The following is a 27802-nucleotide window of genomic DNA, read 5'->3' on the forward strand; positions in this document are numbered from 1 at the left end:
GACAGTGGACCTATTTTTTTTTTTTTTTTTTTGGTTCAGATTTGAACAGGATAACTGTGGTTGAACTTATCCTCTTAAACCCATCTATTACCAGTGAAATGGCCTTAAACGTTTGATAAAGTTAATATGATAAGCTGCTTCCAGTCCTAGCAGCTTGCTATGTTGAAAAGGATTTGCCTTTGGTTGATCAAGAATGCTCTTTCCTGCAAGTCAGCTAAAACTTCATGTAGAAACTGACATTTTATTCCACGTACATTCTTGATCAGTGAATTTTTCCACTGCTGTAAGTAAAGTCTTCGCACATAAATATTTTTCTTGTTTCGTGATGCGCAAAACTTTTCCTCGCTAGTAAATGAACAAATTGTTCATTCATTAATGAATTGTCTAAATCATCTGCCCAAGTGTGTTTCTTGGCAGACTGCCCCAAAGCTTCTTACAGAAGTTATTCATAAGAGATTAGGCCAAACGGCTTTACTCCATGTGGCCGGAAAACTGTTTTGATTAATGCTTAACAATTCTGCCTGCAAGTTTTATACATGTGGATTATTCTGTTCAAAAGATTTGGAGAAGTAAACTAGCTCCATCATAAAGGTGATTGATTCTTTTAACCAAAAGGCAGAATTTCCATTTGCCATCTTCAAGTAAACAGAATGTCAGAACAAGCAGATTTTAAGTATTTATTTACTAGCACACAAATGGTGCTGCTGTTTTATGAATAACTCACTCACAGGTCTCACATTATATGTTTGTGGTGCTCAAGGGTAAAACCAAGAAAAGAAGACCGATCTGAAATGAGCTGTTTAAGGCAGAGAGGAATCTGAGCTCTGTCCTCCAAGGCCAAAGGAAGTGAAACTGCCATTCATACCATTGATGTTTTTTTTTTTTTTTTGCTTTTTGCTTGTAGACAGAAGAGTCATAAACATGAGAACTGTTCAATTTTGCTTCCCTAGGCAGTGGTTCAGTATATCAAAAAACTTGGCCATAGTTTGTTTGGTCATAATTTCAAGGAATTGTTAAATCGAAAAGGAAATTATATCATTATTCCCCACCATTACGTAATGTTTGGATAAACTGTTTATAGATTCTTCATCAAATGTACTTGATCACGAATGTTCTTCACACCAACAGGAGCTCCGTTCACGTGAGGAGGAGCTGACGCGAGCAACCCTTCAGCAGAAGTCTCATGAAGAGCTTTTGAAGAGGAGGGAACAGCAGCTGGCTGAGCGGGAAATTAATGTGCTTGAGCGTGAGCTCAACATCCTCATATTTCAACTCAACAAGGACAAGCCCAATGTTAAGAAACGAAAGGGCAAGTTCAAACGCAGCCGCCTCAAGCTCAAAGATGGCAACCGCATCAGCTTACCCTCAGGTTAGAGCTGTATGAATTTGTAGTGTAGCATGAATATTACATTAATGTCTCTCAATAAATTGTTTATCATGACTGTTTACAGATTTTCTCTTGTAGTATTAGGGTTGTGAAGGACGTTTATGTGAGAAATGTTATTGTGGCTGAAGTAGAAATGTTTAAAGTGATTTAAATACTACTAAGGGATAACCTTATTTGTGTTCAGCAGATTTTCAGCATAAAATCACAGTTCAGGCCTCTCCGACTATGGACAAGAGAAGAAGCCTCAACAGCACCAACTCTAGCCCTCCCAGCAGCCCTACACTGATCCCTCGCCTCAGAGCCATTCAGTGTAAGTACCTACTGTTTTACACATTGATATTTTAGTTTACCACAGTTCTTCAATTTCTTTTGAGATTTTGGGATAAAAAAAACAAACATATTGCTGTTTGCAAGTAGGTTTAGATGTTTAACATTTTATTCTTTATTTTAAAGGGAAGTTCCATCATTTATCTTGCTACAAGAAACTGAAAAAGAAACTGAAATTCAAACAAACATAATTGTCGTAAGCTAATATAAGGATTGGCCCATATCCCTTTAGCCCATTTCAATACAGTAAAAAGAAATCATGTACTAAAGACAGTCATACTAATCAATTCAGTTGTGAGCAACTTAGTATGACATTGCCAGTCTGATTCCTATGTCTGTCACAGGTTTGTAACATATTTTCTTCCCATCAGTGAGCCACACAAGTGACACTAGTCGAAGGGGCAGTATGTTTGTGTATCACCAGGATGTGGATATCACAAGCGAGTGTAAACCTCCTAGCGGGTTTAGGAAGAAAGGCAAGGACACTGTGGTCCTGTGAGACAAAGCCACCCCATCTAACTGTGTGTTGGTGTGATTCCTGATCACTACTGCTCTGCAGCATCTCATTTGTTTTGATGACTTTGGGATACAGATGATTGTCATAACACATTGCTTGATGCTTTTGAAGTTTTAATGGTTTGTAATGAGTTTGCTTTCACTGCCTTTGGGATCAGGTACATTTGGGTGGACCTTGAGCTGGTGCTTCAATAGTTTAAGGTCAACCCAATGATCTTCCTGAAGCTCCATTAACCATTTTTGAGAATGATTGTAATGATCTAACACCTATTTATAAGTTATAATTCCATCTCCGTGTTGCTGGCCTGGGTGGTGGAGGTTGCCTTTATTCACTAAAAAAACTGTTGGCGCTCCGCTGTGAAGGACTAATATATGGAATCTCAGTCTGTGGTGTGACAGATATTGGGACTGTCAGTTAAGAAAGTTTCTGTTAGTATTAGCAATTCTGTTTCAAATTCTTTGTATCTTCACCTTTAGTGACCCTGGACGAGAGCAACAGGACATGGGGCCGAAGCACCAATTACAAACCTGAGGAGTTTGAAGATGTTAAGAAAGGTTTTAAGAAGAAGGGCCGCACATGGGGGCCAAGCTCTGTACAGACCAAGGAAAGAGGAAATTGTGCTGAAAGGTTAGAACAGTTTATTTTTTTGTTCATTTTTTTTAAGCAAAGACAAAAATATTATTTTTCTTTTTGTGTGTGATTTAAGTGTGCAATGTATGTTACCTTTTTAATGATTCAGTAAATCTGATGATTTAGATGTGTTCTAATTAGTTATAAATTGTGGGTGTCACTGTCATGTTGTCTTCAGAGTTCGCCCTCTCTCAGATGGAAGCAGTCCCTGGTCCACTAGTCTTATGAAGGCCCAGAAATCTGTTCCATTGGCTGCATTATTTGCAGAGCAGGGTATGTAAAGAAGGCTCATCTTCCATTTACTTTTTCCATGTACTCAATTTTCATCGCTGTTTGTTGTATCTTTAAATCATGTTACAAAGAACATGACATTAATCACCTGCTGGGTTTGAAATCGCCCCCCCCCCCATACCCTCATTCACTATTCCCTATATTAGTCCAATAATCTAGTCCAGTTGAAGGTGTGAGTGAAAACGAGTAAGCGAATTCAGACGCTGAGTGCACCAGAAGGGCTGCCGCTTCTGCATAATGTGTACTTGCTGTTTAATAATAATTTGAAACTTAGCAAACTGGCAGCTCCAGTAGTAGAGAAGATCCTTGAACTCTGTCATGGAAACTAGCATGTATAAATCTTAATTAAACAATTTAATGATCAAGTAAAAATAAATTTATACCTGTATCAAATTGCACTGTTCCTATATCGGACCAGCGGTTTGGAAAATAGATGGATGATTCAGCTGCAGGCGCCATCTTCAGGTGAGATGTGGAAATTTATTTGGCACGACACTCACAGTGCACTTTGGGTATTCTCTAGTCGTTGAGTGTACATCGGTTGTACACTCGTTATTGTGGTGCATTATGGGATTAAATGAGTGCACTCGATAACGTCCCCTATGGTTTTGGACACCACAATGAATGGCTGTCCCCTCAAATAGTGCCGATTAGGGTGTAGGAGGAGATTTCACACGCAGCCTCTGTGTCACGGCACCCATTTATGTGCAGCGTTCTGCTGTATTTTGGTGAATTGATTTAACTACTAATATTGGCACAATTAATAAATCTGCACTTTTAGATTCTGTCTAGTCTTGTTTCTATCTAATCTTGTTTCAAAATTGCTTGTTTTTTGAAGTCTTTTATCCTCCTCAAGGCTGCGTTTATTTAATCAAAAACATAGTAAAATTGTGAAATACTGTTTACAAATGTAATTTATTCCTGTGATGGCAAAGCTGAATTTTCAGCAGCCATTACTCCAGTTTCTTCAGTGTCACATGATCCTTCAGAAATCATTCTAATATGCTAATTTGGAGCTCAGTTAACATTTTTTATTATTGTGCTGCTTAATATTTTTGTGAAAACAGTGATTATTTTTTTCACATAACTTTTGATAATTTTAATGAGCCCTTGCTGAATAAAAGTATGTATTTATTTTTAAAAAATTACTGCCCCTAAACTTTAGCTGTTAACTTTGTTAGCTTGTTGTTTTTCCAGGAACCGATATAGATGAAGTGTGCTCTGCTGATGGATCTGACAACAAACCAAAGCAACTCAAGTTCCCCAACCAGGTGTATATTGATCTACCTCTGTGGAAAGATGAACATGGGGAGAGCCAGGGGCCGGCTGGTGGAGGTGAGAGCCAGGAGGACCCAACAACCTCCACCAGTTCCACCAGCACCACACCGCAGCACACACCCACCAACAGCCTGAAGCGCACCACCACACGCCGGCGCACAGACGCTGTTCTCTATGGCTGTGCCTCCATCCTGGCATCTGTCGCCTTCGGCTTCGACCTGCGGGAGGTTTGTAAGGGTGCTGCTAATGAGGAACCAGAGCCACGTGAGGAGAAGAAAAAACGAGAGGGCCTGTTTCAGCGTGCCACTCGCTTCCGCCGCAGCACCAGCCCCCCCGGTGGCCGCTCATGCAAGGATGAGGTTACCCCAGGACCCGTTAATCTACTCGCCATGTCATCAATTTCTGAGTGCAACTCCACCAAGTGCCTCCTGCAGTCAGATTTTGAGGGGACTGGGTATAACCTAGTGAACAAGACTCCAGCTCGGAATTCCCAGACGCATCAGAATACAGGCACTAGTGACATTCTTCCCTCAGCCCCTCTACAAGATCATCCTTCTGGATCCAGCTCTCGGCTTAGGAGAAAGAAGTCCAGCCCTGCTGTGTGTCAGACCAGTAAGTGATGTGTTGTTATTTTTTTAGGAATGATCACAATATAATAATTATTTCTTATAACTGATAAATGGCTTACCAATTTAAAATTGTATACCATTTTGTCAAAATAATGTAAAACATATATGTATATATAATCAATATAAAATCTGATCATTTTAAATGCTACAAGCGAATATAGACCTCACAGCGTTATAATTTAAACTATGAAAAATCAATATCTTAGATTTTTTTTTTTATATGGTTTTTATATCGTTAGTGTTTTTATTAGATGACAGCAAAGGCAATCTAAATAAAAAATAGATGAAAATGATTGTCAAGTGAAACACTGAATATCAGTGCCAATACAGATACATTTTTTTAAATATATAATATTTGCTGATAAACACACATTTTTATATTTAGATTACCTTTGCTGTCATCTAATACATCAAATGCACCTAATACATAATACATAACTTTGCTGTCATCTAAAAACATTTTTAGTTGAATTTTATAATAGTGTTAAATGTTATCTAAAATACTCACGTTTTCATATTTTACATTATAATGTTGTTCACTTGTAGCATTTAAAATGATGGATTATATATTTTATCTATAAAAAATATATAATCTAAATGTTCTAAATATAAAGTAGTTTGAAATGAGTATGTGAAATTAAACTCTCAATAATAAAGATAAGGTAAAGATAACTTAAAAACCATCAAATATCAGCTGATTAGCAATATGTTGTGTATCTTTAGTGCATTTAATTTAGGTTGTTGGTTTATGGGATTACAAAAAAGTTTAGAGGTTTTACTCTGCTCATTACTGCATTAACCCACGACAGTGAAGTTTTGTTTTCAAATCTTGTTTATTAATGATGTTACTTTCTTTGCTTAAGTTAATGGCAGCAGTAACTCTCAGGCCAGTCCAGCTGATTTCTCTACCACTTCCCTGAAAAAGAAGGCTGACAGAGAGCCTGCTCAAGAGAAGCAAGCCTCCAGAGAATCAGCTTCTAGACACAGGCCGCTTTCCCTAAGAAGCAAACCTCACTCCTGGGGTCTTCTGAAGAGCCGCAATAAGAGCTATTCTCTTGGGCACTACTCTGGGGAGAAGAGTGCCCAAAACTTGGACATGGTCCTCCCCTCAGAGGTCAAAATGGGCTGCTCTTTGCTGGATATGGACACAGAGGGTCAAAAACGAGACTGCACTGTTCCCCTCTGTCGAATACAGAGCACACCAAGTCGACCGTCTGTCTTTGAACTGGAGAAAGAGTTTTTATCCTGAAATAAGCTGCATCTGGAACACGGTCTTATTTTTGTCTTGCATCTGTCTGTTCAACATGACATTTAGTTGTTTTTATTTTCCCCCAAGATTAACATCGTGGCCTTTTTTTATCAATATTTGAGCCATTGCTGCTGGAGATATTCTGTGGTACTTTTATTTATATGCTGTTTACTTTGATATGTAATTTAATATGAAGTGACATATATGAAGTGAATGATCAACATTCCACTGAATTTACAGTAGAATTGCTGGTTTGTAGTTTTTACAAAGTGACTTGATTTGTAAACCTTTTACACTGATGAACAAGATCTCAGATTCTGTTAGAAACTACAGATTTTTAAAGTGTTCAGGCATTTTTGTCATTTGATTTCGTATCACGTAATGTCATATGAAAGGCATAAACAGGGCCCACAGTGTTAATATAAATAATAATAGTTGTACAGATGAAGTGGCATAGCTAATGTGATTGACCAAACTAACAGACCTCACGTTTGCCAGGCCAAACAGCGCAGTTCCCTACATAGCTCTTTATTTTTACTGTACTAATACATTACATTTTCAGGGTTTTGTCTTTTGTGACCTATTTGAAATTTTTTCCTACTTTTTAAAAAAAATTATTTTGGAACATTATTTTTTCTAAAGTTATATTGGAGAGGAACTTCATGGACTCTCCTTTTTTAGCTTTAAGTCAGATGCATTTTATCTAATTATGTCTTTTAGAGGTGTACACATGCCTGTAGCTTTTTAGGTTGCATAACCCAAATGGGAAGCAAATATATATATAGATATTGCATTATGCTGCCAAATAGTGATGAATGAATTAACTATATTGTTAGTGTCTATCAATATTGCTATTATTTACAAACCATTCCAGTCTATACAAAACCTAAAAAAAATGGATTTAACTAATAGATTCATCAAGCACCAGGATGCTACTTAAAACTGTTACCATCTGAGTAGCTTGGTTTTGAGTTTTACACTTCAGTAGGTTCACTAAAAATTTAAAGCAGAATGTTTAGAATTATATAATGTTAAATCAGGATTTAGTGCTTGAACTGTGTAAGTGATTTAATCTGTTTCTGCAAAACCCAAATGCTTTTTTTTTTAAACTGTCATTCTGTATATTCAAACTGTTTTCTTAAGCATTACCCTGTGTAAAAGACTGCATTATTAACTTGTTCATTGTGGACTTAAGTAGTTCAGTAACTTGCTTTTCCATTTTCTCTTTGTGTCACTTAAAATATTGTTTTGTATCTTGTATCTGGAGACTGTGATTTGAAACGTACTTAATTGAAACGTTATTTTGTGGTTATAGGGTGTCAAATGGAAGAGCACTGTACTCTTAGTACTCTCATCTTCTAACTGGAGAAGATGTGTTTGAGAAACAACTCAGTATTGAAAAAGCTGTTATAGTAGGGATTAGAATTATTTACTGTAATTATTTCAGTCAGCATAAATGTACTGTTTGTTCAGAAATAATCAGAGGTTTTCCCACTGACTCCTGTTCAAAAACACCCATTATGTGGTGCTGTTTTGAAGAAAGAAGAACAAAATATGTTTGTAGCACTGGAATTTTCGAGTCATGATGATTGTTCATTACATTTACACTGTTATTGTATTAAGGCATAAAGATTACTGTTCGTTTAGATAGACAACTGCACATTAGGATTCATAAGAACAAAGGACTTGGAGAGACATTGTGGTGCCTCCTTTTTATGTCTTGCAATGATCATTACTATATGAAGTAATAATATGATGCCTGTTTTTAAGGAATTCATCTGGTGTTATTGTCTAAGCACAATCATTTCTCCTATTGTGGGAGAACTGCAGAGATCAAACTTTTAAAGCAGTTTCATTTAGACCGATTTCCAAACGTGAATGACACAGATGTGGGAATGACAGAAAACAGAAGATTTATGTTTTCACCAAAGTTGAAGTCTTGGATTGTGAAACGGTTTGGGAAGATTGTTACATGGTACACATGCACTGCTAATAGTTTTACTGGTTTTGCTCTTTAGTGTATGTTGTATTGAGCTCTGTTTTTATCCAATGTTTTACCCATGTGACCAATTTAATGTTAAAAGCTGTTCTGTTCAGATGTGGACTGGTTATTTGCTCCAGGAGGGCTCAAAGAAAAAAGGGCTGAGCCCAGAATCATCTCATTTATATCAAATTCTACTATTTTACTGTACACAAGTGACCAATAAATACTTTATGCAACATTTAAGCATTGTTTTTCTTTCATAATTTATTTAGTTTTACTTTCAGTCATTTGTTGTATATTTATTGAGTTCCAACACTGTTTAACACAACATTCAACTACTACTGTCTGGTGTTCAGTTCTCAGCCCTAAACGTGACAATTAGTTCATGTTTTTATTTTCAGCAGTCATTACCCTTAAAGCTGAAGTGTGTATATATTTTAATAATAATAATAAAAAAGCGAACTTAATACTAAATATCTTCAAGTAAGCCATTTGTTGATTTCCCTGAGAAAAAAACGAGTGTAAATGCTTTCCACTGCTGTTGGCTCAAGCCAGTGGTGTGATTTGAGGGTGGCACCATTTCTTTGTCCACCCAATTCAAGATGAGTGCTCAGGAAACCTGTGTGTAAACGGTCATTATTTTGCTGATGGTGCTAGTGGTGCAGAAATTACACACTTCAGCTTTAATGTAACCTAAAGGCAAAGCCAGGCTTATAGTAAACGTGACCTTGGTGAAAAATTGCAGACATTCCACTATGTAGTGTGTATGTGTGTAATTTTCATGTTGAACAAAGGTCCAGAAGCAGCCTCACCCTGCAGGCAGATAAAACAGAAACGTTATAATCGAAACCAGAAATAATACCAATACTCTAAAAATACACGTGCATCTTGTATGTGCTCAAAATTCTCAGAACTGAAACTCTAAGCAAAGTAGACAATCACTCTAATTTATCCTAAGGTGGTTGGAACTTGATCTGAGGGTGTCTCAAGAGTGCAATCTCTGTCTCGAATAACAAGTAGCGTGTCTGTGCTCACTTTGTCGTCTTTTTGTCTACCAACCATCAATACCCGGGAGGCAACTTGGAGAAAGCACAAAGGCGGAAACTTGTCATGGACACCATCATTTATCTCAGGTGTTTCCCTTACTAAAGAAACCATATCACGTGTTACGTAAGGCTTACCTGTGGGAGACACTAAGCCTTCAATGAGTGCTGATGCAGGTGCTGAGACTCCGTAAGCTTTTGCGGCCTGAGCGAGGGGTAACGGACACAGCCTGAAGGCAGTAGGTGGTTTTCGGACGTAACCCCTCGATCACAAGCTCCTTGGAGCAACTGTCTGTTTCATAAACTTCCTATTTGGGAAAGATGGGACTGGTGAAGGTTTAGCATACTGAATTTGAGGAATTTGGAGTCATTTATAATAATTACAGTAAATTTAGTGCGTGGGCTGCCAGACAGTTATGGTTAAAATTTCAAAACATTTTGGAAAAACCGCCAAATGAAGTGCAATTTGCTCTGTGCATGACAGTGTTCCTATACAGATTATTTTCTGCAATCTAACAAATTGCAATAAATAAAGATATCAATCAATAAGCAAGCTAATTAACTAATCCAGTCATTTGCTCTCTCAGAATCATGAACAAATAGCTGTATTGCAATTTTTCAGTGGAACACAAAATAAGATATTCTGAAGAACCTTGGTAACTAAAAGGTTTTGGTAATCATTGACTTCCACTGTATGGAAAAAGATATTTCTTAAAATATGTTCCACAGAAGAAAGAAAGTCCTGCTGTTTTGGAACGACATGAACGTGAGTAAATAATTCCAGCATTTTCATTTTTGGGGGAACTAACCCTTTAACTTTAATATTCAACAGTTAGTTTCGGTCCTCGAATCTGATTGGCCGAGGAGCGTTCCAAGAGCACTGATACAACAATGCTGAACTTTTCACTTGTTTTATCACTCCGCTTTCCGTGTTTGCGACTTCCTGATAAACTGACTGAATATTAGAGGTAACGATTTTAAACTGACTATTTCTGCAGGTTAAATCTTTCCACCAGAAGTTGGTGACAAGTAACTGTCTTTATGAGTGTGGGTAAATGAATCATTTTCTTAACCGATTCGTTCATTTACTAAGTGTTGACACGACAGAACACATTAAACCGACGAAAACAGGTGATTAAACTGGAAATACTGTGTTTAAAATGTGAGTTCTTTAATATGAACTTCTTGTTTATTGAACTAAAACTGTGCATATAATCTGAACAACACCACTCTTGAGTCAAGAGTGGTGTTGTTCCATGAGTCTTGACCATGTGATATTGTTTAAATCTATAATTTCACATAGGCTTCATATACTATATATACACCTTGAATTTGTACATTTATATGCAAGGGTTTTCTTACCTCTTCTACATCATTGTGTATTAGGTATATTCTAAATGTCAGTTTCTGCAGTTTTGTCACTCGTATCCTAGAGCCCCTCTGTCCTTGCAGTGGTGTCCTCGGAGGTCTGATTTGCACTGAAATGATCCGTCCTGTCACGGTCACCTTTATCTGCGGTGGGCTGAAATTGGCTGTAATTCAGAGGAAGTTGTTTGATGATAAGTTCCACAGGAAAAAACAACTAAATATAACATAGTGCTGTTATGCCATCACAATCACATTGTGTAATCTTTGTTCCTCTTCGATTGGCACCTCCATATCAAAATCAACCATATACGGATGAAAGATCATTTCAAATGTGGACAAATGTGTTGAATTATAAGCTTTTCTCATGGAAAATCATAATTAAAATGATGCAGTATACTCACTTTCCCACTGAGGGTAAAACCTGTGGCTAAGGACCCATGATGAGAAGCCCTCAGAGGACAAGGAACGGACCCTGGCATAGTACCATTCTCTGGGATCTGACGTTGCCTGGCTCAGGTCACACTCCAGCAACCGGATGCCCTGACAGTGTTCAGAGTTAGTCCACTCCTTGTCTCCGTATCTGAAAGAGAGGTCACCAATATGAAACTTTTCACAGCTACAGAAATGTGAGGATTCAATTTGGGTGGTGCAGCAGATATTGGCAAGTTATTATCCAAACCTAATTTACGTTCTTTGACAAGAACTTTGTGCACGCTTACATTTTATGCTGAACAGAATATGTCAGGTTCTTGACAGCTTTGTGTGGATGTTTCCAGTGTAAGACATTTCTGAAGTCCAAAGAATGGAACTGCAATTCAAGGGGAGCCAAATCATCCTGCGGAGAGGGGCTGCCTTAAAGACAGTACAAATGAAACTTTACATGGAAATACTGTGAATGTTGATGTTCATTGTTTATGCAGGCTGCCAATGATCAAGTTAAAGGCTTGAATTGAAACTATATAACTGTTTGTATCAAAGTTTATAATTTAGAAGATAAAATTAAAAATATTAACATAGTGCCATCATCAAATTTCAGTGCAAGAGACAAGCTATTACTTACAGTCTGCCCAATAGAGAAGTGACATCGCAAAAGCAAGTTCCAGGCATTTATGTCCAGTCAAGGCATACATGTTAACAGATAAATGACGCTGTGGTGGTTAAACTCTGAGACCTTTTTAACCATATCGTTCTTCCCTAAATTAGACCTTCCCTTAATTTTTTTTCCAACTCAAAAATAAATTCATTGCGCTTCCTTAATTTAATTGAAGAAGGTTTTTACACGCAATTTAATTGTTAATTCATTAAAAAAAAAAAAAAAACATTCACTGAAATTTCATTCAATTTCTAATGCTTAATCAAGCAGTTGTGTATATCATTAGGAACAATACATATAATGAACAAACAAAAATACTAGTATCAGCACTGACACTAGAATTGCAGTTATTCATTGAGTGCCCACATCCTATGCACAGGCCACACTTTTCTGCATAATGGTAACCACAAAATTCAAAAAAATTACAGAAACTCCTCTAAATGTCAACATAACTGAACATTAAACACTTACATGTCTTTCCCTTTACTGAAAAACGCTGCCTAAATTTACTCTTCTATTGCAGCCCCTTGCAAAGTATGATGGGAACTACAGATCAACTACTCAGTTAATTATGTCAACCAAATGATTTGTGTAGGTTTAACACAATTTAATTAATGAAACTTTTAGGGATGTAACAATATTATCAATATCGCGATAGCAAATATGAAATATGACGATATGAAGCGATAGGTGTAGTTTTTAAAATATATTTGTTTTGGGTCATTATGGTTTGGCACAGTATCTGTCAAACGAACTAAAACCAAAAGCACGATATGGCTTAATCCCTTCATCAAGCCCGTTTTTGCTGTGTGTTTTAAAGCGAAGTGCACACATTGTTCATGCGATCAGCTTGTGATCCGGTGTTCCCTATCGAACGTTCACTTCACGTTGCGTTATGGGTTACACTCCTGTTTACCCTGTTACTGAAGCCTGATTTGTTAACGTTTGTGTAACTGCACAAACCAATGGCGCTTTAGCTCGCCAGAATGGGCAGAGCTGACCTGTATATAAGTTGGCTCAGAGCGCCATTCATCAGAATCTTCTCCTTCAGCGACGAGACCTTCTCTTCGCTGACCCAACTACAAAGAAGCCGAAGAAGCAGAAAGAAGAAGCTGCTACTCACCTGCTCTCCTGCTCTCCTCGCTCTCTGCTGTGGAAGGAGCCACTAGCAGCGGAAGAAGATGATTCCCCTGCGGCCATCCGGCTATCTAAGAGCATTTCCAGAGCAAATTTCCAGCGGCGTTGTTGCAAATGTCGCTCCGCAAGTGCAGCGCCTGCAAGGATCTGCAAGATGCTGATGGGCACAGTGAGTGCATTGCCTATCTGGGTAGCGGCACCGCAGAGGCTGCGCTCACTGAGACTTCATGTTCTCATTGTGGGAAGATGAGTCTCTCCCTCCTTTGTTCGCGTATTGCCTTCTTCCACGAAGGCGGTCCTCCCCATTCTGCTCTCCTGTTTCCATTCTCGCCCAAGAGAAAGAAACAGCGGAGCAGTGGGCCTCATCAGGCTTGAGTGAGATTACGTTGGCCCAGCGCCCGCATACCTCACTCTGCCCGCAGCGCCTCAGTTTGGCAGTGTGTTTCACACATGAGGATAAACACCCCTCGTCGGCTGCGAGTGGCCTGGTGTCTTTCTGTGCTTCAGAGGAGGAGGTGATCGTTGATGACTCTATGACTCTTCACGGCATCTGACGCTGAAGAGTGGGTGGGTTCCGGCGAGGAGCCTGAAGACCTCGCTCTTTCTCAGTCTGCACGCCCCAGTGTAGACTCGGAGCTGATCCGTGTCCTCACGAAGGCGGTGGGGGAACTCGGCCTGGGGGCGGCCCCGGAAGCGCACTCCCAGATGGCAGGTCTCCTTTCTGGGATCAGTTATAGACTCGGTTCAAATGCGAGCCTGGATTTCGCCGGAACGCTCCCTGAATATTCAGCAAGTGGTGGCGTCATTCAAGTTGGGGACTACATGTCCGCTCAGGATGTTTCAGAGGATGCTCGGTCTCATGGCAGCCGCCTCCTCAGTTATTCCCCTGGGCCTGCTTTACATGCAGCCCCTCCCGTATTGGCTAAAGACTTGTGGACCATCCCATACCTGGTGTCTTGGCCGACATCGCGTCAGGGTAACCCATCGCTGCGTCAAAGCTATGGCTCCTTGGACGACTCCTCAATCTGTTTTTAACAGGCGTGCGGTTGGGAACGACCTCCTGAAGGATGGTGGTCACAACGGACGCCTCCAGCTCGGGCTGGGGCGCGTTGTACGAGGGCAAGCCGGCGTTCCAGGGAGTGGACATGCTGTCCAGGGACAATGTAGCTCCAGGAGAATGGAGACTACATCCCCAATCGGATCAGATGATCTGGTCGGTTTATGGCAAGGCAGAGGTGGACCTCTTTACCTCTGAAGACAACTGTCACTGCCCAATCTATTTCTCAACACAGCGGGATGCTCTGGCCCATGATTGGCCCAACACCCATTTGTACGCATTCCCTCCTATCGCTCTGCTCCCTCGGTTTAAAAGGTGAGTCAGGGAAATGAGATGTTCTCTCTTCTTGGTGGACCCACTTTGGAGGAACCAGCCTTGGTTCCCAGAAATGATTCAGATGACATCAGCAGGTCCGTGGCCGATACCACTGAGGAGAGAGACTCTCTCGCAGGCACAAGGCAAGATTTGGCACCCCCAGCCAGAGCTGTGGAACCTTCATGACTGGTCCCATGACGGGAGTCTAGCCAGCTCCCCGCGAGAGTCTCTATCACCATATTAGAAGATAGAGCTCCTTCTACAAAACATCTCTACGCTCTCAAGTGGTCAGTCTTTTGTGACTGGTGTTGAGCGCGAGATCAGGACCTGAATTCATGTGATGTGTCCTACGTGCTAACTTTTCGTCAAGAACTGTTGGAAAAGGAGCACACCCCATCCACACTTAAAGTCTATGTGGCAGCCATCGCAGCGAATCATTCTCTCATGGCTGGTCAGACAGTCGGCAGGAATGACTTGGTCGTTAAATTCCTGAGGGGTGCTCGGAGGTTGAATCCTCCTCTTACCAGGACTGTGCCGACGTGGGAATTGTCCTTAGTTCTAAGGACGGCTCCCTTCGAGCCGCTACAATCAGCTGGCTTACGGGTCATGGCGCTCAAAACTCCGTTCAGAGCCCAGGTAATATCCCTGCTGGCCCTCACTACGGTGGACGGTGAACAGGGTCAGAACTTATTGTGCCCGGTCCGGGCACTCAGAGTTTACGTTGAGCACTCTAAGTCGTTCAGACAGTCTGAGCAGCTTTTTGTGTGCTTTGGAGGCCGCTCTAAAGGGCTGCCAGTTACAAAGCAAATTTTTCATTTTTTCCCAATTCTTCATTTGCCTTTTTTTCTTTTTAAATATCGCAATAAATATTGTATTGTGGACTTCATATCACAATAATATCGTATCGTGAGATTTTGATATCATTGCATCCCTAGAAACTTTAATTTTAATTACAAGTAAATAAAAATAAGATGGTGCAAAATGTTCAAAAATCATGTTACTTTAGCTCATTTTAATTAATTAAACTGAACAATGGTTGTTGTTGCTGTATTTTTTTTTTTTTTGAGTGAAGAAAGGGCAACCCTGCACCGAGGTCATTATGTATGTCATCCTGTACAATATATTGTTACATTATTTTACTTGAATAATGATGTCTAAATACTTAAATATGTAAAACAAATGAATCTATATATTTTTAATTACATTCATCTTTAGTTCCCAACATTAAATCCCAAAATGTGATCAAATATGTTTAATGGTGATCCAAAACCACAATGATAGGCTCATAAAACCCTTGAAGAAATGCTTTTTTCCCGCACTTTATTTTAAATAGTTCCTCTGTCAGGATATGGACATCATGCTGAAGTCATATGAAGTCAGGGAATACCTCTCTCACACTCACTAACCACAGGACACATGAGTTGACTGCATGGAAACAAAAATAGAGTGGTTTTATCTTGTGCTTGACAGGCACGTCTGATCTTTAAAATATACATCAGATAAACATCTGGTTCATTCACAGGAAAGAAGCAGAGGTCTACAGGAAAGAGAAATGCATGTACTATAAAATTTTGTTAGCTTTGATATCAAGGCGAGATCAGTTGTTACCTTTATGACTTTTGGAAATGGTGTAACCACATTTCCTCTTTCGTGTGTGCTTTGAAATGTATCTACCTGCTTGTGTAACCCAGCTAAGATTCTGACCTTTCACTTTGTTCCCCAGCCTTTGTTTTTTCACATTTTCACTTCACTTTTATTGTTAAAAGGGCATTTACATGTCTGATATGATGAACAATGTCACGTATTACCAGCTAAATGCCATGTTTTCTATACCTGTTGTACCATTTTGTCATGGTTTTTAATTTCCATTGAAATAAACTTACGTGTCTCTAACATCTTTAACAGGAACAATAACAGTTTGACAGTGGAAAATGATTCCATACGTACCACTCACAACTTCTGTTTATCCAAAATTAGGGAAAGAGGTATGCAATATTTTAATGATTTTAGACTACTGCCATGGTCTTTTAAAAAAGAAGTACCTTTAGCATATTTCCTGACAATTGCATTTTAATTTCAATTAAAAAAAAATGTATTATAGTTTTAAGTTTATATTGAACACAGATAGCTAAACTAAGCTTATGTTTTTGGGACTTAAATACATCTTTATTCTGTTGTCTATTGTCTTTGAAATATTGTTAAAGTGTACTGCTGAAGTATACTAACAACCATTTATGGTAGACTTAAGATCATTTCTATTCTATTCTATTCCAATTTAATAAATTTACATTTTTAAAAATATAAATGTAATATTTAAAAAACTAAAATTACAATTATAATAAAGTACTTTACATGTGCTTTAATGTTAGAACATATTTATGTATTTATTTTTTGAACAATTAAAAAAAAAATTTGAGCATTGCTTTTTGAACCAGAAGAATGTAATGGCTCCAGAAAAAAAGGAAGAAAACAAACAAACAAAATTAGTGCAATTGTTGTTTTCACTGATGCATGTTAACATTTAAAAAAAATGTGTTTTAGGGTTTCATGACCCTTTAAAGCATGACAAAAGATTATTAAAACAATTATTATAAAATGTACGGTAACACATTACAATAAGGTTCGGTTTGTTAACTATATTTAATGCATTAAATAATAATAACTAACAATGAGCAATACATTTGTTACAGTATCTTTGATAATGTTAGTTATTAAAAATACAACTCATTGTTAGTCCATATTAGATCAGGTCCATTAAATAACATCAATAGATACAACTTTTGTTTTTAATAATGTTTTAGTAAATGTTGGAATCAACATTTATTTGTTGTCATGTTGGAATCAACATTAATTAAGATTAATAAATGCTCTAGAAGTATTTTTCATTGTTAGTTTTATGAGTTTTTACTAATCTTAACAAATGTAACTTCTTGAAAAGTGTTATTAAATGTACTTTAAAATGTATAACTTTTCATTTGACTATTGCAAATCACACGTTTTAAAAATGTACGTTTATATGTTACAATGTCAAGAAAGTGTACTCTTTTTAAGTATACTTATGTGGCCTTTAATTTCATTTAGAGTTTTTCAAAAACATTAAAAAAAAAATTTTTTAGGATTTGAAATTCAATACAATTAATCACACTTCTTTTTCACAAGGGTCAAGAAATGCTGAAAGTTTATTAACTGTTTAAGTCATTTGCATTTAGCTAGTAACTGATAAAGTAAGACTAACATTTGCCTTCAAATCTCAGGTGTGTTTCAGCTCTTTTGTGTGTCCACTGTCCAGCACCATGTGCTCATTGACTGGGAGTCTAAAGGCCTCCAGAAGGGAAGGGTCAAGACTACTTTTGTTGGTCTATCAAAAAGACCTTTGACCCAGTTGCCGTGGTTTCATTATCATTCCCTACAGCTGTTCAGATTACTCTGCCCCACGCTGTTGTTCTCACCATTTTCCTCCATCTGATTTACCCCCTCTCTTGTGAGGTCTGCGTACTCGCGGTGAGCAGTTTTCCCTTGCCAGGCTTCCCTTGACATAATTTCCCAGGAAGAACAATGGCTATGTCCCCTCACCTTTAGTCAAAGAATCTCAAAAGACAGCTGGCAAAATGATTTGTGCACTGCCTGTGAGTCACTGCGCTCTGAGAAAGTGCTGCAGAAATGATGACTCAGCCAAGAAAAACCCGCAGAAACACTGTTTGTTGATTTATTTCTTCAGGAGATGCACAATAGAAAGAGCTCAAGATATTCACCCCTTTCTTTCTGACTGCTGTTTGCTTTTGTCACAGGATGTGTTCAGTGTCCTGTTCTGGGACTTTCCCAATACATGAATTGAAAAATGCAAGTTCACAAAGTTCATTGAGCCAAGATAATTACATGGCTCATTTATACATGTCATTTGTACTGTACAGTATAATTGCATCTTTGCATAACGTCCCTTCTTTTTTAAATATTTCCTCCATTAATAATGAATGTACAGAAAGTAAAATAGCTTTAGCTAGATGTACTTGACATTTAGAGTTTTTTTGTGCTTGAACTTCCTTGTTCTTTGCCCTTTCTCGCTGACTGACAGACAGAGGTGTAAAAATACTGACAAACTATAGTGAAAGAATGCATATTGTATCAAAATTATCTAGCCAAAGCATACTTGAATACAAGTCTGGACTATAGTGCTCTAGACCAGATATTAAACTGAAACCTGTTACCAGAAATGGCATTTTAATTTCAGAAAAAGCAGATTTTATAGGTAAGATTTGAGACACAGACTGATTGTCGAGCATGTTCACACTTGAGTCAAGTTTGTCCACCTTCAACACAGTCTGTAATTAAAACATATTGCTTTAGGTCAGATTGTGTTGTGATTAATGATGAATGACTTCTTGTGTCCAGATACAGTTTACAACTGCATTGATGTCATTGGCTCTAGAAGTTCAGCCTGGAGTGTAATTTGATCCGATTGTTAGCTTGGTAACAGAGGAAAGATTCTAGTCATGATGACTCCCAAAAAAATCATTTCAACAGTGAAATGGAAATGTAACTGAGTAAGAGTATTCAGTTTCACTAGAACTCAAGTACTTAATTATTTTAAATGATACTTAAGTATAATGAAGTACAATTACTAAGCATTTACACCTCTGCTGTTTAGTCTTATTTGGAAAAATCATCTACTTCTGTGTTTAAGTTAAACGTTCACTACCAGTGAAAAGTAAGAATGGACTGAAAAATCTAAGACTTGTATTCAGCAAGGATGCACTAAGTTGATCGAAAAACATGTAACATGTTATAAGACTTCCGTTTCAAAAAAGCTATTTATTCATAATTTTTTCTAAGGATCATGGTTTCCACAAAAATATTAAGCAGCACAACTGTTCTCAACACTGATAATATTAAGAAATGTTTCCTGAGCAGCAAATCGGCATATTAGAATGACGTCTAAAGGATCATGTGACACTAACGACTAGAGTAATGACTGCTGAATATTAAGCTGAAAACATTTCAAAATCTTCTCAAGTCTAAACTGCTGAATAGTGTCTAATATATGGAATCTAATGTGTCTAATTTTCTCACCATAACGAAAGCTCTGAACATCCTGTTAACTTTGATGTCAGCTACATTAACACATATATTCAAACAACGCCAGCATTTCTATTTACTTCCTATCTGCAATAGCATAATGTTTAAAATAACATTTGTTAATAGAAAATAAACACTACTACTACTACATAGCCAATGGAGGGCAGTATAAGCAAAGAGCTGCTGAGCTGTTTCTGCATGCTATCAAACAATTTGGGCAGATGGTATTTTTAGTAGGCTATCATTTATGAAAATATTGATCCTTTTGTTTTTGGATCTTCAATAACATTAAAAATGTGTAAATTAATAATTTCTGGATGTAAAACTGCAGAGGGATCAAAAAGTGGTTTAGATGGAGCAGGGCCTGCAGGAAGAAGGTGTTGAGCTGAGCTGTTCTGCCTGAGAGGTGAAAGCACAATGAGTTCTCTCACAACAGCCCTTAAAGATTGATACAGTCAGCTGGTCTGTCTCAGTCACATGTTTACAGAGTGGTGTGTGGGTTTAATAAGGAAGTACACAGATCTGTGTAATGCAGAATGAACAGTCTGTTGCCAGTATATTCTTGTGTAGAATGGCACGTGCAGTTGTGAAGAAACAAGCCACATATTTTCAGAGCAAAGTGATGCTCACTCTATTAGACATTTATGGAATGAACTCAAATAGCCTTATTGTAGTGATGCATATCATAAACATTAAGATGAAAAGAGCTAGAAAGAGCTTAGTGACCACACAAAATGAATGAATGAATGAAATAGAAGGTCTATAACATTACTTAGAATATTATTGTGGGGTTAAAATGGAAACACTAATTATTCCTATGAGTTACATAATACAATGCAAGACAGTAAAAAAAAGTAATTATTAAAGGTATTTATATAAGTTATATACCATTTTAGTAAATCATAATAAGTGTGTTCATACTAGAAACAACAACAAAATGAAATTAAATTGGTGAAATTGAAATGAGAATAAAGCAGGTTCTTTTGTAGTTTTATTGTTTTTGCTTAGGCAACAAAAACTCGTTATTTTGAGTCAAATCTTTTAAATGGATCATTTGAGCCTATTACCAAAACCAGTCCGAACGATTTGTTCAATTGAATCTAAACACCTAATGTGTTTATGACTTTATTGTACGACAGTTTTATCAACGCGCGCGCGCGCACACACACACACAGCCAAACTTTTCAGCCTAAGTTTTCAAAAACATACAACGCAACAATATGTGCTTAAATATAGCTTTTTGGAACGTCAGGAACCACGTGAAAAAGTAATACTTCTCGATGTAGCCTACAAGAATAGTTGAACTGGTTGTTTGAACCGGTTCTTTGAAATGAACTGTTCAAAAGAATCGATTTTGTGGTATTGATTCAGACTTTTATTCACCAACAGAGAAAAGAGCACAGAACAAGCCCCGGAAACAGCCTTCGTGCAACACGATTGGTGAATTTCAGAGTGGCGTCATATACCCGCGCTTTGTTTGGAACGTCAGCTCGTTGGCGGGATTTAGGCTCCGGGAAAAGACAGACAACGATTGTTTTGAGATGTGAGTTTTACTATTAGATGACAGCAACACGTAATAAATATATAGTTAATACACCTAATATTATTGTAATATATGTATTTAATGATAAATACGTTCGAGGAATGGTGTCAGAAATCAAATGATTCTACTTAAACTATGAACTATGTTAGCTAGTTAACCTAGCATCATTCAAGTTTATAAATTATAGTTACTGTTTATGAACTCCCATGAGAGCGGTACTGTGGTGTCTGTGTGTATTTATTGATCGTCAGCTATTTAGACTCCTTATAATCGCTGCTGGTTTGTCAATGGTTTTATATGGATCAGAGCATAATGAAAGACGTCACATTATCCAGTTTTAGTAAACTTGTTGTTCAAACTCGGTGTCTAGATTTGCAATGCAGTTTTTAGGCAGAAGAAAGAAGCTGATCGGCAACTTTCAGAATGATCTGTATGATCAATGTCTTCAGTTTTATGGACAGCCTCCTCTGGAGAACATCTCTCTCACTGAGTTTGAAACCTTTGCAGTGGAGAGATTGAAATGTGAGTCATCTGCATGGTTCAGGTGTAAAGAGCCTTCAAGTGAGAATTATTTTAATATGCTAATAATATATTTGTATATATAATTACTATGTGCTTTTCCAAGTACTCAAGACTGTCGAAAACGTTGGGGTGAGCTGTGGGAAAAGTTCAGAACAATACACCAAGAAATTGGACGCTGAAATTTCAAGTCTGAACTTCCCACACAGGGCTGAACTGGTGAGGACAACACATTCTTCACATACACTTTATTTCTTATGCTGCACATTCACTGCATACATTTTGTTAAAAGAAACATTTTCAAAATCTTCAAAAAGAATTTGTCTATAATGAAGAGGATGGTAGGTATTTTCATTTTACAATATTTTGCTCATAATTCATTAAGTTATTAATGGTATGTTTTCTTTATGCTTTTTGAACTCGTTAAATGAATAAACTCCATTTATTTTATATAGCTTTTTTCCCCAATCTGCTCTAATAACCCAGGGTGACCAAAAGGTTCAGGGAGGAATATCTGAATATGAGAAACGAAGAAAAGACCACATCTCCCATTTTATTCTGCGCTTGGCTTATTGTCAGACGTAAGTATTCTTAAAGGGTTAGTTCACCCAAAAATGAAAATTAGCCCGTACATTACTCACCCTCAAGTCATCCTAGGTGTATATGGCTTTCTTCTTTCAGACGAATCCAGTCGGGAGTTATATTAAAAATTGTCTTTGATCTTTCAAGCTGTTTCATGGCACTCAGCGGGTGTTGCATGCATCAGTCCAAAACAAGTTAAATAAAAAGCGCCCGTCCATAAAAAAAAGTGTCTCACTTCTGTAGTGAATCAATGCGTTTTTGTAAGAAAAATATCCATATTCAAAACGTAATAATCACTTGAATCTAGCTTGCGCTCACTGTTGTACACCGGAAGCAGCTCCAGGCGGATGACGTATGGAGGTCAGTGCTGCGCATGCGCAGCTCAGAAGTGACGCACGCGGAAGCACAGGGGAGAGATCAAAACAAAACAACGGTCACTAATTAGAAAAATGTAAAGAAGAATGTCGGAGGATTTCGATATAAGCCAAGAGGAGACTGGTTTTCCTTTGCTAAAGTAAGGAAACTTTGCTTCCTTTGCTCCTGTTAACAAACTTTGGTTTTCACGAGACTCACCAGCGCATGCGGAGCGCTGACCTCATACGTCATCCGCCTGGAGCTGCTTCCGTGTAGGACTGTTGGCGCAAGCTACATTAAAGTGATTATTACGTTTTGAATATGGATATTTTTCTTACAAAAACGCATCAATTCGCTACAGAAGGCCTTTGTTCACCCCCGGAGCTGTGTGAGACACTTTTTTTTATTTTTATGGATGGGCACTTTTTATTTAACTTCTTTTGGATGGATGCATGCAACACCCGCTGAGTGCCATGAAACAGCTTGAAAGATCAAAGACAATTTTTATTATAACTCCGACTGGATTTGTCTGAAAGAAGAAAGTCATATACACCTAGGATGACTTGAGGGTGAGTAATTTATGGGCTAATTTTCATTTTTGGGTGAACTAACCCTTTAATGTGCGATTCAGGTTGTACTTAAACAGATTCATTAGTTATTTTGTTTTGGCCAGTTATCTTTTTTTGTGAATGATACTAATCTCTTTTTTTAAGCGTGCTGAAACTTAAGCTATGAATGTGCATTTATGTAACATTTATAGTCTAAGTTGAAGCTGAACAGTTTACAGACCTACATGCAGGGTTTTGCTCCAAAGTCATATTCTCTCATTTATTGGCAAATTTTTGAAATGTAAGGTATAAATGAAACCATATGCTTTTATTTCATTTTAGAGAGGACCTTAGGCGATGGTTTATCCAACAGGAAATGGATCTTTTCCGCTACCGATTTAACTGCCTTCATTCAAAGCACAAGACTGACTTTTTGCATAAAAATAATTTGAAGTACGAGACGGTGAGACTGTTTTAAATATTAATTTAATTGTTGCAACATCCCCCAATTCCCTTTCTTTTGATGATATCAGAAAAATCTGTGTATTTAATTATTTTAGATTACAAAAACTGAAAAATAACTAACTTCATCTATTTTCAGGTGTTGTTTTCTGTCCTAATCAGATTCAAATCTCTCATCCAGCTTCCCAATATATTGCTGACTAATCACTTTGCCTAATGCTTTGTAACTGAAACATGGAAATTGTTCATTGCATGCCCCTGCTAAAACCTTCATTTGACTTTTTATGTCTTATTTGAAAGATCCCATCATGATCGTTGATGTTTTAGGTCTGTGATACAGTGTGTTTTCACGTACAGTCCTGTAGGGGGCAGTTGTTCAACACTTCAAACATGGTTCATCTTTTAGTTCGTGTCTTTCAGTTCCACTCTCTTAACATTCCTAATATGATTTCAGAGCTATGCCTGAATGCTTGTGTTTTCTAGCTGTAAATGAATGCTAATGCCATTATGTCACTGAATAAATGCTAAATAATATATTTTGTCATAACCTTTTCACATGATAATTTAATCTGCTGTTTTTCTTTCAAGTTGCTCTCTGAATTGTGGTGATAAATGCTTTGTCTTTGTCAAATGTTGTCCCTGCTTTATCTCTTGTAGTTCGACCTACAAAAATGTCAACTGTGCATTTTTCCCCTTTCATTTTACAGGTAAGTGCAGAGGAGAAGAAAAACCTAAAAGACAAGCTCATTGCCTCCAGTTATGGATTAAGTGGAACCAAAGTGGAAGAACATGATGTCTACAAAGTAAGTTAATTCTAACATTATAAAAATGATAGAGTTCTGAAAAATCAGTAACTTTGTAGAATATGGCATACTAGAATGGTTCATTTCAAAATCATTAAATTCATTTAAACCAAGTTAAAGTTTATAATGCATGTTCAATGACTTGTAAGTGTTTGTCTAAACTAGAATTAGATTTTTTTTTATTGACCTGCCTGTAAATCTTTTAAAATAAGCATAAGCTGTAACACTTTAACGTTATGTTTGTGCAGTAGATTTAAAAATGATTAAAGTATATAACTTCTTATTTTTCTGTGTCAAAGGTGCCATTCCAGGATGCCCTGGATTTAGTGCGCACAAGGAAAGTCTACTTGCTGGCTGGAAATGCTTACATTCCCCACCACGAAATTGTCACGATTGTCCTTAATGACTTCCGAACAAGACTGTCCAAAGCACTTGCGGTAAGTAACAAAATTGGAGCCCCTTCACAAAACAATCAGTGACCACCACCAGAGGTTCATTTGTAAGTGGTGAGATGAATGTTGTAAACTTTAAAGGAAGGCATTATTAGGAGGGATTTTGCTTTTGGTTTTGATTGGGAATGGTTTGAGTTAAAAAAAACAAAACAAAAAACACCCCACACTTGTATTTCTTCAGTAAAACTCAAAGGTTTCCTATTTTCGAAGGGTTCATGGGGGGGTTATTGTAAGCTACAGAAACAGCTTGTAGCTCTCAGTTAGAGTTGATGGGGGAACTGTGTTAAGGTGGTCTTGGATGACTAGAAAGGTAACGCGACCGAGAGGTTATAGCAGTCATGAGATTGCTTTTTTTAAGGTGTGAAAGAGTGGGCGTAAGAGATGATAGTTTGGAGAGGCTTAACTTAAAGTGCTTGATGGCACACACTGAGAAGTCATGGGTCATTTCCACCCTCAGACGGCGATTAAAAGGCGGCTAGGAGATGGAGGAGGTCACAGGGAGGGTTGTTGGTCAGGAAATCAAAAGCAGCTTTTCTGTTAGCTCCTGCCAAGATTGCTGTAACCCACCGTGGAGGCGTCTTGATTTCTTCCCCCCCAACTCTGCCAAATGGCAGCAAAAAGTGCTTCCCTGCGATAGGCTATTATCCTTTGAAAAACGACGCTTGTGTTTGTATTCCTACCATTGAGTTTCTCCCCTTGCATCATATTTATAATGCATGTTAATGTAATGTGTGTCAGGATATTCCCAGCAGACGGCACACTGATGGCATTTCATGCTTGACGTGGAGCATGAGCTTTGCTGCTTCCTTGTTGTCTTTTGTTCAGTAGCACAAGCACAAACATTAAAAAAATATACAGGATCAAACAGGCTTTAATCTTTTGAAAATAGTTAAGTGCTGTACTGGAAATGCTATTGAAGATATGTATTACAATATATACAAACACATATGGGGTCAGGACATTTAAAAACATTTTTTTGATAGAAATACTTTTATTTAGCAAGAATGCATAAAGCTAATCAAAAGTGACAGTGAGTAAACCATTTATAATGTTATAAAAGATAAAAAATAAATGCTGTACTCTGTTTTCACAACATTGATAACACTAAGAAGAAATGCTTCATGAGCAGCAAATCAGCATATTGAATGATTTCTGAAGGATCATGTGACACTGAAGACTGGAGTAATGACTGCTGGAAATTTAGCTTTGCCATCACAGGAATAAATTTCATACAAAAAGAAAAACATTTTTATTTTTTATTTTTTTATCAAATAAATTCACAATTGGTGAGCACATGCAGGAAACTTCTTTCAAAAACATTAAAAACATCTTACTAACCCCGAATATTTATTTATATTTACATTATTTATATTTCTGTTATTTCTGTTTACTTTAGTGAAGATAAAGCAGTTTAAAAGATCTACAGTGCTCTGTTTTTCCATCAAGGTTTTGTTAAGCATGAGTTCACCGGTTATTTCATTGAGGTTATGTATAAAATAACACTCTAGATATGAAGTGGTATAAATATTTCATTCATCAGCAGAACGGTGTGGTGGCTGTTAAGGTAATAGCTGCCTGTTTGTCATCTTCACTCCATTAATATCCGAGATTCAAATGAGAGTTCCTGTGATGGTAAACAATGCAGCAACAGGTTTAATTGCTGCTATAACTGGAGATATTAAAATGTGCGCAGGATATAGGGAACAATAATAAATCGGGCAGCTTTGTGAACTCAGATTACTTAACAACATTAGTCTACCCAGCTTGGGTTTAATTGGGCATTTTAACTGAAACTGGGGAGCGGTTGTGTTCGGTTGATCACTGGTAAGTGGAGAAGAGACAGGCTTTGTGCATTTAGTGCTGGCATGTAGTCTGCATAAATTTCCTTGTGCTTCTGGAATTTAATGTTCTTTGTGCTAGTTGAAGATGGTTTGTAGGAAATGTGTTTTGTGCCGTGCTGTTTCTGAGTTCTGTCACACCTGAATGTTGGGCATTATGATATGTCATAGATGGATGATGCAAAATTAAGAAAGGCTAATCTCAGCATGTCAAATTATCGTTCAGCTTGGCAGATTTTTTTTTCGTCATCTACATGCCATCTCGTCAAGGCTGGCCATCATAGTGAGTCTGCCAGGCAGTTGGACAGCTGGTGGGATGGGTTTTATTTCGGCGGAATGTTCTCAGAAAAGTCATTTGAATTATTATTCGGTAAGCTCTTGTCCGACCGAAGCGGGGAATAGACACTGCTAGTCAACAATCTCCCTCCTGCCAGTATATTGAAGCTGTATAAGCCCGTGCATTAATCCATCCTGGCTAATGAAAACATATGCTTCCTGCACATTTTCTTTTTGGTGGCGTTCAGGATGGCCACGCTGGAAGAAAATGAAATGTGTCAATCTTCATATTCTCGTCGACTCCATAAATCAGGCCTGGAACGGGTCTTTTATGATACTCAGAATAATTTCCAGTGAGATTGTCTGAAATCAATTGCCTGGTTCAAAATCCTTTACCATGCATCACCTAGTTTAACTCTGAATGCCCATTTTAGTAGAGCTGCCATTGACCAGTAATTGTTGCAGGTGAATATTTCCAAAAGTGAGAGAATGCATTCATTTTCTATGTGTTTTTTTTGGTAACAATGTTTTTATTTAAGGTAAAGAATGAGAGTATTAGACGTTAGAAGTTTGTTCTAAATTTGGCTCCAAACCAACATTTTTGGTTGTTACATGGACTAATTTAACCATTGAACCAGTTTCCTGGCCATTGTAAAGCTTTTTGAGGTTTTATAAGGGTGGCCTTTTGTCCTCTTCCAGGCTAGTGCTGCATTGCCATTTTATCCTGTACATTCATTTTTATGCCCTTTAAACATAAAATACAGCACGGCACACTGATGGCATTTCATGCTTGACGTGGAGCATGAGCTTTGCTGCTTCCTTGTTGTCTTTTGTTCAGTAGCATAAGCACAAACATTAAAAAAATATACAGGATCAAACAGGCTTTAATCTTTTGAAAATAGTTTACGTCAGAGTGCGAACGCGTCTTTCACGCAGCATACAGTGGTGTTGTGCATTTTGACCAGTTTATGGGAAAAGTATTCTTAAAATGCATTCAAAATTCTGAATTATTTGTAATATATAATTATTCACGGTATTTAGAAGTGC

At 37.7% G+C, this 27802-nt stretch overlaps 3 protein-coding genes across 3 annotated transcripts in view; 2 read left to right on the forward strand and 1 right to left on the reverse strand.

The window, feature by feature from the left end:
- The window catches only part of LOC107725433 (mitogen-activated protein kinase kinase kinase MLK4-like), a 27936-nt gene extending 19411 nt beyond the window's left edge, over nt 1–8525 (forward strand). Inside the window, exons 6-11 of the mRNA XM_016534675.1 lie at nt 1129–1369; nt 1575–1697; nt 2708–2858; nt 3040–3134; nt 4350–5042; nt 5923–8525. Coding sequence (XP_016390161.1) covers nt 1129–1369; nt 1575–1697; nt 2708–2858; nt 3040–3134; nt 4350–5042; nt 5923–6308 — 1689 coding nt within the window. The 3' untranslated portion in view covers nt 6309–8525. The remainder of the gene's footprint in view (nt 1–1128; nt 1370–1574; nt 1698–2707; nt 2859–3039; nt 3135–4349; nt 5043–5922) is intronic.
- A 198-nt stretch (nt 8526–8723) lies between these two features.
- LOC107725447 (interleukin-22 receptor subunit alpha-2-like) lies at nt 8724–11833 on the reverse strand. Its single transcript, XM_016534692.1, has 6 exons — nt 11764–11833; nt 11423–11555; nt 11105–11283; nt 10698–10867; nt 9474–9643; nt 8724–9105 (listed from the first exon to the last, which is right to left on the reverse strand). The coding sequence occupies exons 1-5, from the start codon at nt 11831–11833 to the stop codon at nt 9494–9496; spliced, it is 702 nt and encodes a 233-aa protein (XP_016390178.1). The 3' UTR covers nt 8724–9105; nt 9474–9493.
- An 8990-nt stretch (nt 11834–20823) lies between these two features.
- LOC107725490 (DNA primase large subunit-like) overlaps nt 20824–27802 on the forward strand; it is a 79330-nt gene continuing 72351 nt past the window's right edge. The window contains exons 1-7 of the mRNA XM_016534764.1: nt 20824–20921; nt 21292–21443; nt 21547–21659; nt 21927–22021; nt 23267–23387; nt 24094–24189; nt 24489–24626. Of these exons, the coding sequence (XP_016390250.1) occupies nt 21299–21443; nt 21547–21659; nt 21927–22021; nt 23267–23387; nt 24094–24189; nt 24489–24626 (708 nt within the window). The 5' untranslated portion in view covers nt 20824–20921; nt 21292–21298. The remainder of the gene's footprint in view (nt 20922–21291; nt 21444–21546; nt 21660–21926; nt 22022–23266; nt 23388–24093; nt 24190–24488; nt 24627–27802) is intronic.

Source organism: Sinocyclocheilus rhinocerous, unplaced genomic scaffold (assembly GCF_001515625.1).
Source record: "Sinocyclocheilus rhinocerous isolate Xijiao unplaced genomic scaffold, SAMN03320098_v1.1 scaffold366, whole genome shotgun sequence".
NCBI lineage: Eukaryota > Metazoa > Chordata > Actinopteri > Cypriniformes > Cyprinidae > Sinocyclocheilus > Sinocyclocheilus rhinocerous.